Source organism: Adiantum capillus-veneris, chromosome 9 (genome assembly GCF_014529385.1).
Source record: "Adiantum capillus-veneris isolate H3 chromosome 9, ASM1452938v2, whole genome shotgun sequence".
NCBI lineage: Eukaryota > Viridiplantae > Streptophyta > Polypodiopsida > Polypodiales > Pteridaceae > Adiantum > Adiantum capillus-veneris.
The window spans coordinates 16,739,755-16,756,267 of record NC_140939.1 but is presented as its reverse complement, the minus strand read 5'-3'; the positions used below and the strand labels follow the sequence as shown (position 1 = coordinate 16,756,267).

General features: G+C 42.9%; 1 protein-coding gene across 1 annotated transcript; it reads right to left on the bottom strand.

Moving 5' to 3' along the window:
* Positions 1-14,515: 14,515 nt before the first annotated feature.
* Positions 14,516-15,752, bottom strand: LOC147450168 (uncharacterized). The gene is made up of 2 exons (XM_086520666.1): positions 14,960-15,752; positions 14,516-14,863 (listed from the first exon to the last, which is right to left on the bottom strand). Exon 1 carries the CDS (start codon positions 15,659-15,661, stop codon positions 14,987-14,989), a length of 675 nt encoding a protein of 224 aa, XP_086376792.1. The 5' UTR covers positions 15,662-15,752; the 3' UTR covers positions 14,516-14,863; positions 14,960-14,986.
* Between the last annotated feature and the right edge of the window lie 761 nt (positions 15,753-16,513).

Genomic DNA, 16,513 nt, shown 5'->3' with positions numbered 1-16,513 from the left:
TCCAAGAAAAGTAAGAAAATGTTGCGATGGATCCCTAAACGACTATTGGAAGCCCAAGGCTACTATCAAGGAAATGATCAAATCTGGGTGCCAAAACGTAGATTGTGCTCTTACCTATCACCTGACCCAAGTGAGCCCAATCCCGTAGCTCCAAAACGAATCAATGATCGTGAAAAGAAAAAAATCACAGAATGCTACACACTCGCTCCAGAGCTAGTTTGGGTACCAAAGAAAGAACGATTTGTTCCACCTAGGTCAGGAAGGGGGGAGTCCCATGAAGATTCTAGCTCCTCATGTAATACATCCATAGAGGTAAAAGCTTCTACACCGCCTCCATCTATAGTAGTGGACCTCCATGAAGCTACAAAAGAATCCACACCTCCCAGTGTTCAAGAATCACCTGATGAACCACTTCAAGTTCGATCCTGGGAGAGTACCTTACCACCCTTGCAGCTTGACAAGGCACCTAGGGTAATAGAAAACTACTGGCAAAAATCCTCACCTATTACCAACTGGAACAATTGGTTTCAAAGGGTGGCAAGCTCATTTCAAACGGTATGATCTACCCAAGGAAGGGGGGAGTGTTTGCTGACAGTCATCATTCATTTGTTTCCCTCTCAACCTTTTTCCCTGACCTCTCAATTTCATTTGTTTCCCTCTCAACCTTTTTCCCTGACCTCTCAATTCTAATCTTAGGGAATGTACATATAAAGCTTTATACTCACAAAAAAATAAAAATAAAGAGCAAGAGCAATTAGCAAACGAGTATGCACAATAAAATTCAAAACATTGACTCAGACCTACACATGTCACATCTGGTACAGTGAAACAGAAACCTATGCCATAAAACACCTTTGATCCTCATCACTTGAGTGATGGAGGGTAAGTAAGATTAGTACGATAGGAGTGTTTCTGTTTAGAGTTGAGAGATTAGCAAAGATTTCTTTTCCCACTGATGTTCCTCCTAGAGGTATTGTTTGTGTTTCATAGTGTGTACAGGAGCGTGTTGCTATTGATAGGATTTGGACCTTCATGGAACCTTCAGATCAAGCGCGACCATCAACACAAACAGGTGTTTCTTGTCCATTAGCATTGCCCTTATCTTTTTGCATCTATGTTTGTCTGCTTTGATTGTGATTGGTAGCATACTATTCAGCGCATTTGCTTAGTATCAAACATTTAATTCAATGTAATGTTTTGTCATAATCACTTGTCTAGGTGTAAAAATAAAGCAGTCCGACTAAGCTAGTTTTACCAAGCTAGGTGTTAGAGATCTTCTCTTAATACGATGGGGAATGCCTTCCTAATAAGCAATGGTTACTTAGGTTCTTAATCCGATTTAGGCAGCATTGTATGAAATGTACTAGGGCTTTCTAGTGGGCTTAAACCTATTGACCTTTAGCTTAAGTATTATAAAGGGAGTTTACTAATGTGATGAGCCTGGGGAGGGTAACAGTGTTATATGACCCCCCAAAGTTACAAAATTTAAATGTTGAAAATGAACAAGCAAAAAATCAAAGTGCCACAATGTAAAATTTTAAGCTGGAAGAGAAATCTCGGCTTGATTTGGTACTTCACTCACATGTATAGCCTATGGTACTAGAGCCCTAGAGGTTCCCAGTGTGGGCGCTTTTCCTTGAAAAGCAAAAAACCCAAGGCATACAAAATAAGCACACACATCATAATTGAATCAATGTGAAAAGACTTTGGGGGGTCAAAGAAAAAGTAATCAGTTAGGCGATGATTTCATGAGAAATTCCTTTTATGGTAGCTTAACTACAAGGTTTTCTAGATATAGCCTCTAGTCAGCCCTCGAACATGAATACTTGGCTCTCGCGATTAAACAACTTAATTGACCACAGAAAGTTAAGAAGCTTACCCATGGTATTAATATTCGATCTCTAGTGCTTTTCGACCGTCAAATTAGCGACCCCGGACTTGTTTAATTTTCTACCTTTACATCTGTTTATGCATTTGATTACATTGCAATTTAATGTTCATTGCTAACAAATTGTTTGACCAATCAATTTGTCTACCTAAAACTGCATATGCTTTTTAACAGAATGCAATTACTGTGCCAATGTTGTTTGATTTTGCAGTGACTGAAGAAGGCTAAGGACATTCATCTCAAATGCTCTTCCACCTCGATGAACCAGCTTCAACTCAATAGCTTCCGAGGACGGAATCTACATCAGGAAGGGGGGCATGTTAACCCTCACGGCACACGGACACCCATCACCTATGATGGACGTGTATTATGTATTTGGTAGAGTCAGGTACCGGGCTTGTCGGACCAATAGGGAAAGGTAGAGTGATCGTCGATGAGAGGCGCACTTTAACTTGGACATTCAAGGGATTAGTTGGTTAAGCATGGGCGCCCAAGTGTGAATGAGGTGAGCTCCTATAAAAGCCAACTAAACCTAATTTTTACTCATTCTCTCATTTGTGCAATTGAAGAGTGCTCTTGCTCCATCTCCATCTTCTTCTTCTTCACCTCCTTGTGTGTGTGTGTGAGAGAGAGAGAGAGAGGGAGAGTGTGTGTGCGATCAAGCATTACGAAGGCACGACGGCGGCGAAGCGGTTGAGCGCGGCACGACTGCAGCTTCTTCTTCATCGCGGCGAGGAATCCACCACGAAGGCGAGCGTAGAGCGGTGAGTGACACACCCTTTGTTTTCTTGAGCTTGCTAGTTTAGGCTTGTTGTGTGCTTGGAGCCGTTTGTGGCTCGCATACGGTGTATTGGCAAGTCCCTTGCTTCGACAGTGCGGCAAGGAGCGCACAATTATGCACCATCAAAGTCATCTCTTTCTTTTCAGAGCACATTACATATGTAGGAAAATGCTACAAGGGAGGGAGTGAGGCAAAATTTGATAACTTCGAGATAGAGCAAGGAATACAAACACTTCACCCCTCCATTGTAAGATGCATTGTCTTTAACACCGAAGCTCCCTGGATCATATATTTCCATACTACAATGGGGGCACATTGGGGGACATGATGTGCCGCTTGCCATTCATCCACAGAGCGTTCAAATGCCACATGCACAAGCTACAACACGGCTGGAGGTCATTGCCACCAACAAATCAGCACTTATCGGGGATAGAGACAACATGGATCAAAGCAGTGATTGATCAAATGCCAACAATCTATCACGCCTTAAAATTGATGGCGTTGCGGTTGCTCACTCGGCCGGTACAGTGTAGAGTGACCTACATCCATTCAACATAAAGTTGGACTTTACTCGTGCAAATAAACCCTGTGTTGGCATCATTGACTAGGGAATGATGCTCAAAACACCAGCTACATGCGTGTCAATTAATTATCTGCATCCAAAGGAGAGCTTGTCACTTAACTATGGAAGAATGACACATACTAATGTGCAGACATGATTGCAGAAGCTAAGGCTCTCAAGCATCAAATGGACTAGTCATCCATTCTGAAACAGTGTCGTAGGGTAAAACAAGGATCCTCTACCCGCTAGCAAATGGACTAATGACTAGGCTCTATCTTCTCTACCTCATAGTCTAGGATGACTATGATTTCAAGAGAGAGGTAATGTCATAAAAACTAATATCTAATACTCCGAAATGATTTTCTCATGTTAAACTGATCATTTAATATGGGAAAGTACCAGGGGAGTAAAAGCTAGAATATTGGTAAGGTTGCCACACCGGTCTTTGTCAGGGATCCAAAGGAGGGAACATAGGGATCCAAAGGGGGATAGCCTGCAAAAGATCAATGTGCTTCAATGGGGCTTAAAAGAACTAAGGTTCAGCTCCATTAAGACTTCCATAGGCTAAGGCTCCAAAAATTAAATCTTTTATCCAATGGCCAAAGCAAGGGGAAATTGGATAGTCATGGGAAGACTAAAAAGTCTTCCCACATCCCTAGGAAAGAGGGGGCGAGCCCATATGGTAAGGGATTAGACACACATACACATACACTCTCCAAGGCTCCCCTTTTACACAAAGGGAATATTGGACACATGTCAAGCTCCTAGGCCAGTTGCCCCCAACCTCCCCTCAAATCCTATTGGATGGCCATAGACATGCACCAATGAAAATTAGGCTAGAGTAAATTTAGTCTAATCAATTTAAAAATTCTTGATAAAATAAACAATAGAAATTAAGCTCCCTAGACTATTGGATAGTCTACCAAGAGGTCCAATGAGCATCGAGCAACTCAATGGCTTGCCTGATTCCTGTTGGCCAGAAGACAAAAAGGTCCAATGAGAGTGTATATTGATTATTTAAATACCTAAAGCTCTCACAAAAAGTGAAAAGGGGGACACTTGTAAAAAGGCTATCAACTATGCTTCTAATTTGTGATTGGCTAAGCTTTATAGGAGCCAATGGGAGGTCAGCATGATCATTTAGCAAGAGGGGTCGACCAAGATGAGAGAAGGGGCTGCATTTTTCTCTAGCACAATGCTATACACACACACACACACACACACACAAATCATGTGTGCAAGAAGAACTCCATCTCCTTCTCCAACCATTGAGAAGTAGAGTCCTACACCAACAACTCTTGGCTATGGAATGCAAATCTCACCAAGAGCCAAGCTTCAATGGCATGCTCATCTCCTCTACCATGCTAACTACTAAGATAAGCTATGGTATTAGAGTGATTATGTGAGGAGAATACTTATTTGTTGTAAGATACCTCTTCTTCCTCTCAATATATCCTCATTCCCTACTAGCTCTCACCATTTTTGAAGGTGTGTGAGGTCTTGGGACTGAGGCTAGGGACACTAGGTGTGATTTTCAAGCATAATTTGGTGCATGAAGCTTCCATCTTCATTGCGCCAACAAGTTTTGTCAAGGAACACAAGAATTGGTTTGTACAAAATTCTTCTTTGATGGGAGAAGCTATAATACAAATACTTTATGGAGGGGAAACCAGCTCCATGTAAATCCAATCCTCAACTGTTGTCAATTGTTCTATTTGTCTCTTTTTTCAAGTATTGTGAATGCCAAATTAGCTAGGCGTAAATTGCAATGTTGATTTCTCAATTAAGTACTCCCTCTATGCTCATTAGGAGCTTGTTCTTAATGAAATGCTCACTATTTTTCACTACACACAAGTTACTACTGCATTAAATGTTGTGCACAATAAAGAAGAAGAGAGTCTTATAAGACAAAAACTTTGTTTATTTATACATATTTTCATTTGCTTACTCTAGGGAATCATTGTAAGCATTAACAAGGTTTAGGTTATCCTTTAGCTGTATGCATTGCATCCATCTAGCATCTTCAAAAGGATAATTTTTAAACTTGAAAAGATATGGTTGGATAGTCTTACCGCCTCGTATACCTTGTCTTTGTGTTGGAGAATGGACTTGGGCTGCAGCACCTCTTCTTGGTCCTCAATCTCCAGTGGGTCTTCAATAATTGCTTCTTGAGGTGGCTCTCCTTTGTAAGGCTTTAGTAGTCTCACGTGAAAAGCATTGTGTATGATCCAATGGCTGGGCAACTTGAGTTAATAGGCCATCTCATTGATTGGTCTAAGGATCAGGAAGGGATCGTAGTACCTTTTTGATAACTTAGCATAGTACTTTTGGTGTCCCGTAGAATTCTTGACCATTGTATGCCTTAATCAAGCCTTGGGAAACTTAAGCAAGACCCAATCATTTGCTTAAAGGCTAGGGCTCTTCTGTGCTTATTAGCAATAGCCTTTTTCCTTTGCTGAGATGGATATAGCATCCTTAATCTTTTGGTATGATTCTTGCATGTCTCGGCTATATTCATCTGCAGCGAAGATCTTCCCATGTACCTTGAGTAGCAAGGGACTTTTTGATCTTCCCTCTATCACCTTAATAAGTGCTTTTTTCGTGGAAGTATGTACAATGTTATTGTAAGCGTACTCCACTAAGGGTAAGTACTTCTCCCATTGGGACTTTTGATCTACTTATGTGACATAAGCTTTTAGTAGATCAAGAATGGTTAGGTTAGCTTTCACTTTGGCCATCTGTTTGAGGATGATAGTCCGAAGAGAAGTTTAGCCTTGTACCTAAATTCTCAACGAGACCCTTCTAAAAATTACTGGTCATTCTAGGATCTCTATCCAACACAATATGGACATTGGCAAGCCGTGGTACTTGAATATTTGTGATATAAAGAGGGTTTCCATTTGATGGGCTCTGATAGTCTTTTTGATAGGTATGAAATGTGCTTGTTTGCTATAATTTTATACTATTGTCCATATTCATGTATTCCCATGGACACACTTGGGAAATCCAAAGATAAAATCCATGGATATGCTCTCCCATGGTGAATTAGGGATTAGAAAACGTTAAAGCAATCCAAGTTTCTTCCCTCTATAAAACTTTGTCTTTTGGCATACCACACATTTTGAAACATACTCTTGTATGTTTGTTTTCATAGAACGCCAATAGAAAGCATAAGGAGGAGCATGAGATTCATACATTACTTTCTCACATAGTGAGTTAGTAACACATAGTCTATTTCCATAGAGAAGATAACCATCTTGTAGGGTAAATGGTTCTTCTTTTTTCCCTAGTGCAAGGGCTCACATCTCTAAAATCGGGATCAATAGCATACTCATCTATCATAGAAGATAGATCGTTATGAGTTGCTATGGAAACTACATTCACTCTCGCTCGTCTTGAGAGTGCATCGGCTACTTGATTATGCTTGCCAGCAATGTGAGCAATATGAAAATGAAATTGCGAAAGGAAATTTTCCCACCTCATTTCTTTGTCGGAGAGCTTGGTCTACGTCATTAAGTACTTAAGGCTTTGGTGATCTGTTTGTAGAATAAAAGGAGTCCCCAATAAATAGTGCTTCCATGAGTCTAGAGCATGTAGAACTGCTAAGATTTCCTTCTCATATATACCTCGAGCTTGCTCAACAGGATCAAGCCATTGACTTTCATAGGCTATGGCATGCCCTTCTTGGAGCAATACAGCTCCAATGCAATCACCACAAGCATCACATTGGACCTGAAATGGCTTTGAGAGATCCGACAGTGTCAGCACAGGTTGAGAGATAAGCTTCTCTTTAAGCTTTTCAAAAGCATTGTTCTCCTTGGTGGACCATATATACCTAAAGTTTTTCCTTATTAGGTCATGTAATGGTCCCGCGATTTGTGAAAACTTTTCTACGAAGCATCTATAGTATGCACACATACCTATAAAGCTTCTTAGTTCATGTAGATTCCTTGGATTGGGCCATCCTTTTGCTACCTCTAGCTTTGATGGATCCATTTGGATGCCATCTTGAGAGATAATGTGACCTAAATAGTGAATCTTTTGTAAGAACAATTCACTTTTCTTTCGATTAATATAAAGTTTATTCTCTCGTAAAACTTGAAATACTACCTGGAGGTGTTGCTTGTGTTCGTCTAAATGAATTAGAGTAGATGGTTATATCATCAAAGAATGCTCCAATAGAGGTTCGGTGAGGCTTAAATAGCTTCTCCATCAAGCGGTTAAATGTGGCTGGTGCATTGGTCAAGCCAAAAGACATGACAATGTACTTGTAAAGACCAAATGTAGTGCAAAATGCGGTCTTTACAATGTCTTGATCAACTATCCTTATTTGATGGTAGCCACTTTTTAGGTCAATCCTATTGAAGTAGGTAGATCCTTGTAGCTTATCAAAAAGGTCTTCTACCCATGGAACGGGAAACCTATTCTTGATAGTGATCCTATTTAGTGCTCTATAGTTGACACACATATGATATGTGCCATGTTTCTTTTGCACTGATAACACTGGTGAACAAAATGGAGATGAGCTAGGCCTTATTATGTCCTTCTCAACTAACTCATGCACTTGCCACATAATATCCTCTTGTTGAGCTTGAGAAACTCTATAAGGAGGTTTATTAGGCAGTGAACTTCTCGAAAGAAGTTCAATTACATGGTCTTCATTGCCTTGTTTGGAAGGTAGTTCACAAGGAATATCGTCGATAAAAACATCTTGGAACCCCTTGAGGAAATTGGATAACTCTGATTCCTTTTTATTATTTATATTTTTTTTGCTAAAGCATTAGGTTCATTTTGAGAATCTTTAGCAAAAATCATATACACAGAAATAGAGCTCTTTATTGACTCATTGAAAGCTTGCTTATGTACAAGAGGTATGGTACTACACAACTCCTTAGCATGTACATATCTTTTTCCCTGAACCTAAAGTAGATTTTCCTTTCAGGGAATTTAACATTGGCAGCCATACGATCAAACCATGGTGCCCCTAGGATTACATCCTCATGCTTGAGAGGAGAGATGAAAATATCCTACTTGTCCACATAGCTTTGGACATGGAGCCGCAATTTCCCAATTAAGGGAGTGAGTGCGGCTTCTTCCCCTTGAAATCACCATTTGGCAGGTAGGACATCTCCCATCTCATAGGCTTGGATGCCTAGCTTGGTGGCCAACTCTGTGGATATGAAATTGTGAGTAGAACCAGGGTCAAAGAGAATAAAAGCATCATGTTCTCTTACATTTCCCCAAGCATGGCATAGAGGAGATCCTTTGTGATGAGAATCCTCTTCTTGAATTTTGACCAAGGTAGCTCTAGGAGACTCATTACGTGTTTTCTTGTTGGGGCAAGCACGATAGGCATGCCCTTGCTCCCCGCACTTGAAACAATGGTTATCTATTTGATAACGCTCTAGATCTTTAGGAGAGAGTTTATTTTTACGTTTGTAAACTCCCTTCTCCCTGGCTTTGTTGTTTTTGGTGCTACCTTTGGGAGACTTTTGAACATTTTCCTTCCCCTTAGGCTCATTACAGTCCTTGTGTTCAGTGTGCTTAAGATTTCTCTCAGCCCCTTGTTGGAAATTGATTCGGGAAGCCACCATTGTATGGTTTATGACCACAGATATGGTGCTCAGTTGAAAGTCGATGGAGCATTGGTAAGGCCAAAAGGAATCACCAAAAATTCATACAAACCAAAGCTTGTCGGAAAGGCTGTCTTGTAGACATCTCCCGATGCGATTCTAATCTGATGATATCCGCTTTTCAAATCAATCTTGCTGAAACAAGAGGATCCCTAAAGTTGGTCAAGAATATCATCAATCCTTGGAATCAGAAACCTGTTCTTGATGGTGATTTTATTGAGAGCTCTGTAATCAATGCACATTTTCCAAGATCCATCTTTCTTTAAAACCAACACACCAGAGAGAAGTAGGGTGAAGTACTCAGCTGGATAAGACCCTTTTCCAAAAGGTCTTTCACTTGGTCCATAATCTCTTCATTCTGGGCTCGGCTAACACGGTAAGGTGGCCAATTCGGTGGTGTGCTTCTAGGTATCAGATCAGTGGTATGATCCTTAGGTTGATATGGAAGAAACTCGCCTAGTAGGCCCTCAGAGAAGAAATCGGCGTGTGGAGAAAATCTTGGCGTTCTCTATCAAGTTCAGACATGTTCGTTCTGTGTTCATCATTTAACTCTTTTAAGTAGATCGAGTAAACAAAGAGACTGAATTTCATTAATTTGGAAATGGCCGAAGCCGATACAATAGGGACAGACTCGCCCTTCAGTTTTATCTCAAGTACAATTTTTCGGCCCTTTTCATTTGTCAAAGTCGCTTTCTTTGCCCGATAATCAACCACGGCGTTGTTCTTATGGTACCAAGGGACTCCTAGGAGGACGTCACAACCTTCCAAGGACACCTTGAGTGTGGAGAAAATCTTGGCGTTCTCTATCAAGTTCAGACATGTTCGTGCTGTGTTCATCATTTAACTCTTTTAAGTAGATCAAGTAAACAAAGAGACTGAATTTCATTAATTTGGAAACGGCCGAAGCCGATACAATAGGGACAGACTTGCCCTTCAGTTTTATATCAAGTACAATCATTCGGTCCTTTTCATTTGTCAAAGTCGCTTTCTTTGCCCGATAATCGACCACGGCGTTGTTCTTATGGTACCAAGGGACTCCTAGAAGGACGTCACAACCTTCCAAGGGCATTATGTAAAAGTCATCGTGCCCCAAATACCCCTGACAATGCAACCGAAGTTTGCCAATGACAGGTGTAATGGCTATGTCGCGTCCGGGTGCCAATAGAACTGCCGCTGCTGGTGGTCCCATCCTATCTGGTGTAATCTTGAGCCGCGCCACTAATTCGGTTGAAATGAAGTTGGCCTTGGCTCCTCCATCAAAGAAAATCAGGGCTTCTTGATCTTTCACTTTGCCCCAAGCTCGGCAAAGTTCTGTACTTTCATCAATCATGCTTGGGTCAATACCCATGCAATCTGGTACCAATCCTGCTTTCATCTTGCCTTTTCTGCCACGTTCCTCTGCTGCTCTCAAACTCTTTGGCATGTCTTTACTTTGTTCTTGATGTGCCTTTTTGGGTCACTTTGCGAAGACGTGCCCATGTTCCCCGCAACCAAAATTCTTCCCTTCTTTGATGTAATTGGCCCTCTCTCGAAGAGTGAGCCGATGTCGTGTTTCCTTAACTTTCTTTTCTTGGGAACTCTTTCTCTTTCTACTTTCATTGTTAGAGGTATGTCGGGTTCTCTAAGTCAAGATCTCATTAGTGATGTAAGTCAAATTTCTCGAATGTATCGCAAAACCCAGTTTCGCATGACCCATCAATTCTTGAATAGAATTCGAATTTTGTTCCAAGCAGTAGTCTCGGATCTCTGTAGGGAGTCCGCAACAAAACCGCTCAATCTGTTCCTTAAAAGAGACCTTCTTAAATGAAGAGGTTGGTGGAAAAGAGTTCCAAAATCTCTCGCAATAAGCGTCCAAAGAATCTCCCTTGGTCATCCGAAGATGATTCCAAGCGGTTCATATATCTCGTTCAGACTCCCGAGTCAGCCAAGAAGAAATAAAGAGCCTTTTGAATTTCAACCACTTGATTGGAGCTTCCTTCCTAAGAAGAAGAGTGGACCACCATGTTCGAGCATTTCCTTTAAAGAAAGATGTAGCCTTCCTAATCTTAAAGTGCTCTGAGTAGTGCCCTCCAAAGAAGGCGATGTCAAACTGTTGAACGAAGGCCAAAGCCCTCGGAGCATCTCAAAACCCAGAAAAGGATTCAAATCTAATCGACTGTCCAACTTCTTTGAATTCTTTTACTTTCTTGCTTTTGTCTTCAAGGAAGTCATATTGGTTGGTTGTGTAAAAATGCTTCTTCTTTGCATAAAACATATGACTTTCGGAGTTCGAACTGTTAGAGGATGACTCCTCTGTAGAACTGTCAAAAACTTGGTGAAATCTGGGTTTCTTTGCCATTTTCTTGCCCTTTTCGAAGCTTTGCTTTTTGCCTCGCTTTTTGCCTTTTCTGTCCTCCTTGCTCGAGTTAGAAGAGCTAGAAGAACTGTCAGAAGAAGAAGAGGAAGAAGAAGAACTGGGTAGTCCTTCAAATCGTACAAGCTTCTTCTGTTTTCTTGCAGATGCAAAAGAAGATTGACGGCCCAAATAACCAGGGTACTCAAACCCCTTCTTGTGCTTTTTCACTTGCTTTTTGGATTGATTGTTCGCGTCCAAAAGCCGACTGATCTCTGTCTGAACCAACTCTTGTAATCCTTGCTCTGTAAACATCCTCGGAGAAGGAGGTTTCTTGATTGCCGGTTGATGGGTGATTCTGTGGCTTTCTCCCACTGGGTGTGAACTTTTGTGATGGACTGTTGAGACAAAAATTATGCAAACTAAGGATCCTTTGCAAATTTAATCATCTGCTTTGTGCACTCATCAACCTGTTGTCGACGTTCCATCTCTTGAAGTTGTACTTAGTAGGCCGAGGTGGCCCGTACTCTTCCTCTGTTAAATCATAAAAATCTTCTTTGTGATCTCCTCTCGCATTCGCAGATGCATAAGAAGTCGATTGATTCTTGTTGGAATCCCTAGGTGTCACAAGAAAAGGATCGGATTTCCTGGTAGAAAAGAAATCGACCGCGCTTTGATACCACTGTAACAAACTTGGACACCCCAAGTCAAGATTCTACCATGACACAGTAGAGATTCATTTTGGAACAGTTCAAAAAAGACAACACGACCCGACGTAGTTCCGTGCCAAGAGGTATTGGTCCCAAAGACTAGCGTCCCTTTCGGTATTTCTTTTTATATTAATATGTGTGCAAAGTACAAGTAAGTCCCTAGCAACTCACACTCAGGCTTTGCATCCAGATGCTATGAGTAATGAGGCCCAACAGACCTATTTATTGGTACAAGGGTTGCCCCAAAAGTTTAACTCAGAAGCTTATTAAACTCAAAAGTTTGTAAAATTAAAGCATATTGCCCAAAAGCTAGCTAGTATAATTTTCAAAAATTCGTACGACCTGTCAACGCAATAAGCGGAGCGTCCGTATTGATGTCCGTACTACGGGATTCCGTACGCTACTGCCACGTTAGCTTGTCGACGCATTTCTCAAAATTCTGTACAATCAGCCATGTGTGTGTGTATCTCTTTACTTCACGAATTTCTTTTCGCGCAACCCGCTATGGTTGTGTAGATGTAATATGTGTGAACGATTTTAGAAAAGTCCTTGAAGAGGCAAAGGTGTAGTCGATACCTTTTGAAAATCGAAACAAGACTTGAGACTCGAGAGCGGTGGTTGCGCCTCGTCACTATATGGCACGGTTCTAGGCCAGAGGGGATCTAGGGCCCAAATTTGGGGGCGCGAGGCGGCTTTAATCTCCGCCATCGGTTCACAAAGTGAACTAGGGGTGAACTAGGGGTGACCTGAGGGTGAACTAACGGTGAACTAGGGGCGGATAAGCTAGGGGTGGGTGAACTGAGGGTGAACTAGGGGCGCCTAAACTAGGGTGTGATCATGTGTCATGCCAACATGGACATCGACGCGCGCTAGTGTGGTAGTAGAGCATTCGTGTGGCAACCGAGACGTTCCAGGTTCGACCCACATCCCGCGAGGCAGGTGAACTAGGGGGGTGAACTATGAGTGAACTTGGGGCGCCATTTTTGCCCCGAGTTCACCCCTAGTTCACCCCCAGTTCACTGCATGATCCGACGGCCGAGATTAAAGCCGCCTCACGCCCTCAAACTTGGGCCATAGATCCCCTCTGGCCTAGAACCGTGCCATATAGTGACGAGGGTGGTCGCGGCCTCGAGGTAAGGAGAGAGGTTGGCATGTGGTTCTTTTTCACTCTCTATTTGAAATTTCTCTCTCTCTCTCTCTCTCTCTCTCTCTCTTGCCGACTTCTCCCACCTATATGTATATGTGATCGTCCTCGCTCCCGCTCAAGTTATTGTTGCATGGACACGAGACGTGAGAGAGGGAAGGTGGTGTTTGTAGGGTGTGCAGGGTGTTGGCCAAGGAGACCATGCGCTGCTCATGAAACTGAATCTCTCTCTCTCTCTCTCTCTCTCTCTCTCTCTCATGAGCCTCGGCTCAATTGACAGGTGTGTGGTAAGGCCTGATGTGGTCTGCAGGGCGTGAAATTTGCGAGACTGGCAGTGCCTTTAGTGAGCGCAATGATGCAGGCAGAGGCATGAGCCGCATGCAGCTGAGGGCAGAGGCGGAAGAGGCAGAATGCACGTAAGGCCCCGGGAGGGTGCCTATTGTGAGCGCAATGTTGCAGACGAAGGTTTCCAGGCAGAGTCGCTGTTGTGATGAGCCGCATGCAGCTGAGGGCAGAGGCAGAACTCTCTCTCTCTCTCTCTCTCTCTCTCTCTCTCTCTCTCCTCCTTCGAATGGCCATTCAAATGATGGCCTCAAGAAGTAATGATAATTTCTCTCTCAATTTTAGACTACAATCTGAAATTGACTCTTCCACCAAACAATCTTCTTAGGGTGTAGTCTAATCCATGAGCAAGCTTTTGTTCAGACATTAAGATGCCTTGCATAGAGCAGTCGCTCAATGATTATACTATTCAAAGCCTCACAGTGCTAAATTATAGCATTTTGGTTTAGGTTGATGTGCAGTACAAGAAAGCAGAGCTGCATTCTCATTCCGTGTCGTACTCCCTAAAGCTACTCAGAAGTCATGAAGACTCAAAGAAATCTGCCAGGATTGCCTTGTTCACATGCATCAGATGATTACAAAACGCAAAGAATGCATTGTGAGCAGCCATCTCCGGGGACATCAAAAGAATTTCGTCCCCATAAGAGCCTCTTGACGAAGCAGGTTGTGAATCAAAGACCCTGTAACCACGCAAGAGTGACACATCGGATCCCCCATGCACAACCAAAATAGTACAAGGCTCCGTCAACATTTGTACAGTAGGCATGATAGCTAGCTTGAAATTTCTTGTGCACATGTCAATTTACAAGGGTTAAAGTACCTATGCAATATTAGGACCTCACTCTGTTAGAAATTCCATTTTCTTGAGGATTTAACCGGTTACCAAATCACACACAGTAGGAGACGCCTGTCTTTTAACCAAAAATTGTAGTCTGTGTTGGACTACTTGAATATTCCTGCGTGTTTCCACCTCTTTAAGGGAACCAAAAATTGCGAAATGAAAACATCTTGTTGATCTTAAGTGACCCCAAATACTCACATCCTTTCTGAGCTATGTGCAGTAACTTAGAGCATTTCCACAAGCATCACAATGACTGGCCAAAATCAACATTGCAGTCCGAGGAACCGTGAAGCAACTCAAGCCAATGGACTGAATTGACGAGGTAATCATGTGTAATTACATGGTGACAAAATCAGTTTTTGTACAACTAATTCTGTATGGATCGGTCATTTGAATGAAACCATCCACCTATGTATGTTCAGCTATGTGAGCAACTGATCAACCAAGCGTGTGCGCTAATTAGGATCAGCATGCGCAAAATCACAAAGCTAGCTCTATTGAAAATTTCTTGATGCTCCTTTGAGGCCGTTGCTCAATAATCTGTACCAGGAGAAGACAAGTTTTCACGTTGGAGGGACAATCTCGAGAGACCTCATGGATCTTATGTCGGATGACTCTTGACCTCAAGCCCTGTTACTCAAGGGGAGCAATTCAAGAGATGTAGCACCATATGCCATACCCCTGGCATAGCAAAAAACTTTGGACTGCAATTTCAACCTTAATTACCTGATGTTAGGATCTTCTCTGGAAAGATCAAGGCATAGTGCAGGGGTCCTCTTTGATAGTTTCGAGGAGCGGCCGCCATAGCTTGGTGCAGCTGCGTGCAAGCATGTGGTGCGCGTATGCCGTCTGAAGCTCCGAGAGCCTTGCTTGGCCTCTAGCATGAGCACTTGTGTTAACCACAGCACCTGGCTTCAGCTTCATTTGTGTTTCAAGCTTCAGCCGCGTCTCCTCAATGAGCTTCTGGATTAGCTCTCTTGAAAGCTTGACATCAGGCTTCTGCGGCACCTTCACTTCCTGCTGCATATTGACCTCCCCTAATTCGAGCATCGCAAACGGTTTCACCTGTTGCTGCATGCTCACAACCAGATCCTTGTAGCTAGCTTTCCTGGCTACCCCTGCTTTCAAGAAAAGAGCCGCAACATCTGCCTGCGCAAGGGGTAGCTCGAAGAGCTTAGAGGGCAGGAGGAAGTAGATCTGCCCGAGCTCCATGCTGTCCTCTTCAGACAGCTTTCGCAGACGGCCGCTGCGCATCTGCCGCAGATCGCCAGAGTTGCAAATGGAATGTTGGGGATAATCGACAGAGAGCTCTGCGACGCGGACGGAGCGGTAGAATTCCTCTACAAGGCCGTTACTGTGGACAAGCTTGACGACATCGTCGCGAGAGAGGGAGCGAGAGAGGCCTGTGCAAGAGAGCAGGTTGCCCATGGGGGGACAGGGTAAGGATTAGGATTAGGGTTAGGGTTAGGGCTAGGGTTTGGGTTAGGGGTGGGGTCGAGCTTCTGTGTGAATGCAGAGGGGGAGATTAACGGAATATATAGTAAATAGTAGTAACAGTAGTAGGCAGTGGGACACAAACGTTTCCGCTTCTTTCAAACGGAACCTTTGATCTGATGATTGTGATCGTGATTGGTGGTCCTGGACCCCTGGTCTGCCAGGATTCCCTTGACTAGTCAAGTCATGCGGTCAACAGTCAAAATGCCAGCCCTCTTGCCTCCACTCGCACACTTACACCTGGCACCTTGAGGCTTGCAACCCTCCCCATTTTTTGCTTTCGGAACTTGAGCCCCGTGGTGGGTTCCCACATTCTTGACTTGTACGAGCCTTGCACGCCACAATAACCCCTTGGCTTTGATCACACCAAACCTTATCCTTCTATCGTAGGGTATGCGAGGCCCAAAAATGACCATATAGCCTTCTTCCATCAACACTATATCTCACGTAGCATGGGCATTCAGCACCCATGGGCCATAACTTTTACCTTCACATCTTGGGCCGCTCCCAAACATCGAACTTTGGCATGGCTGGCCATTCTCATTTGAACATTAGACCTGACCATAGATTTGATGTCTATATCTTTCATAGCAGACTCCGTTATCACGCAGACTTGGACACCACTATTAACATAGGCTTACACATGATTCTTCCTTTCCACCAAAACCTCCACCACTGGAAGCACATGGTCAATCATTGTCTCCTCAACATGGGGTTCAATGCAAGCAACTTTCCAAAAGTGATATTAGCTTTTTGGTTTTGAACATCACTCACCAGATCATATTC

What these genes read in the sequence shown, in the direction of transcription:
- LOC147450168 (XM_086520666.1), bottom strand. Translation starts at nt 15,661, where the DNA reads ATGGGCAACCTGCTCTCTTGCACAGGCCTCTCTCGCTCCCTCTCTCGC.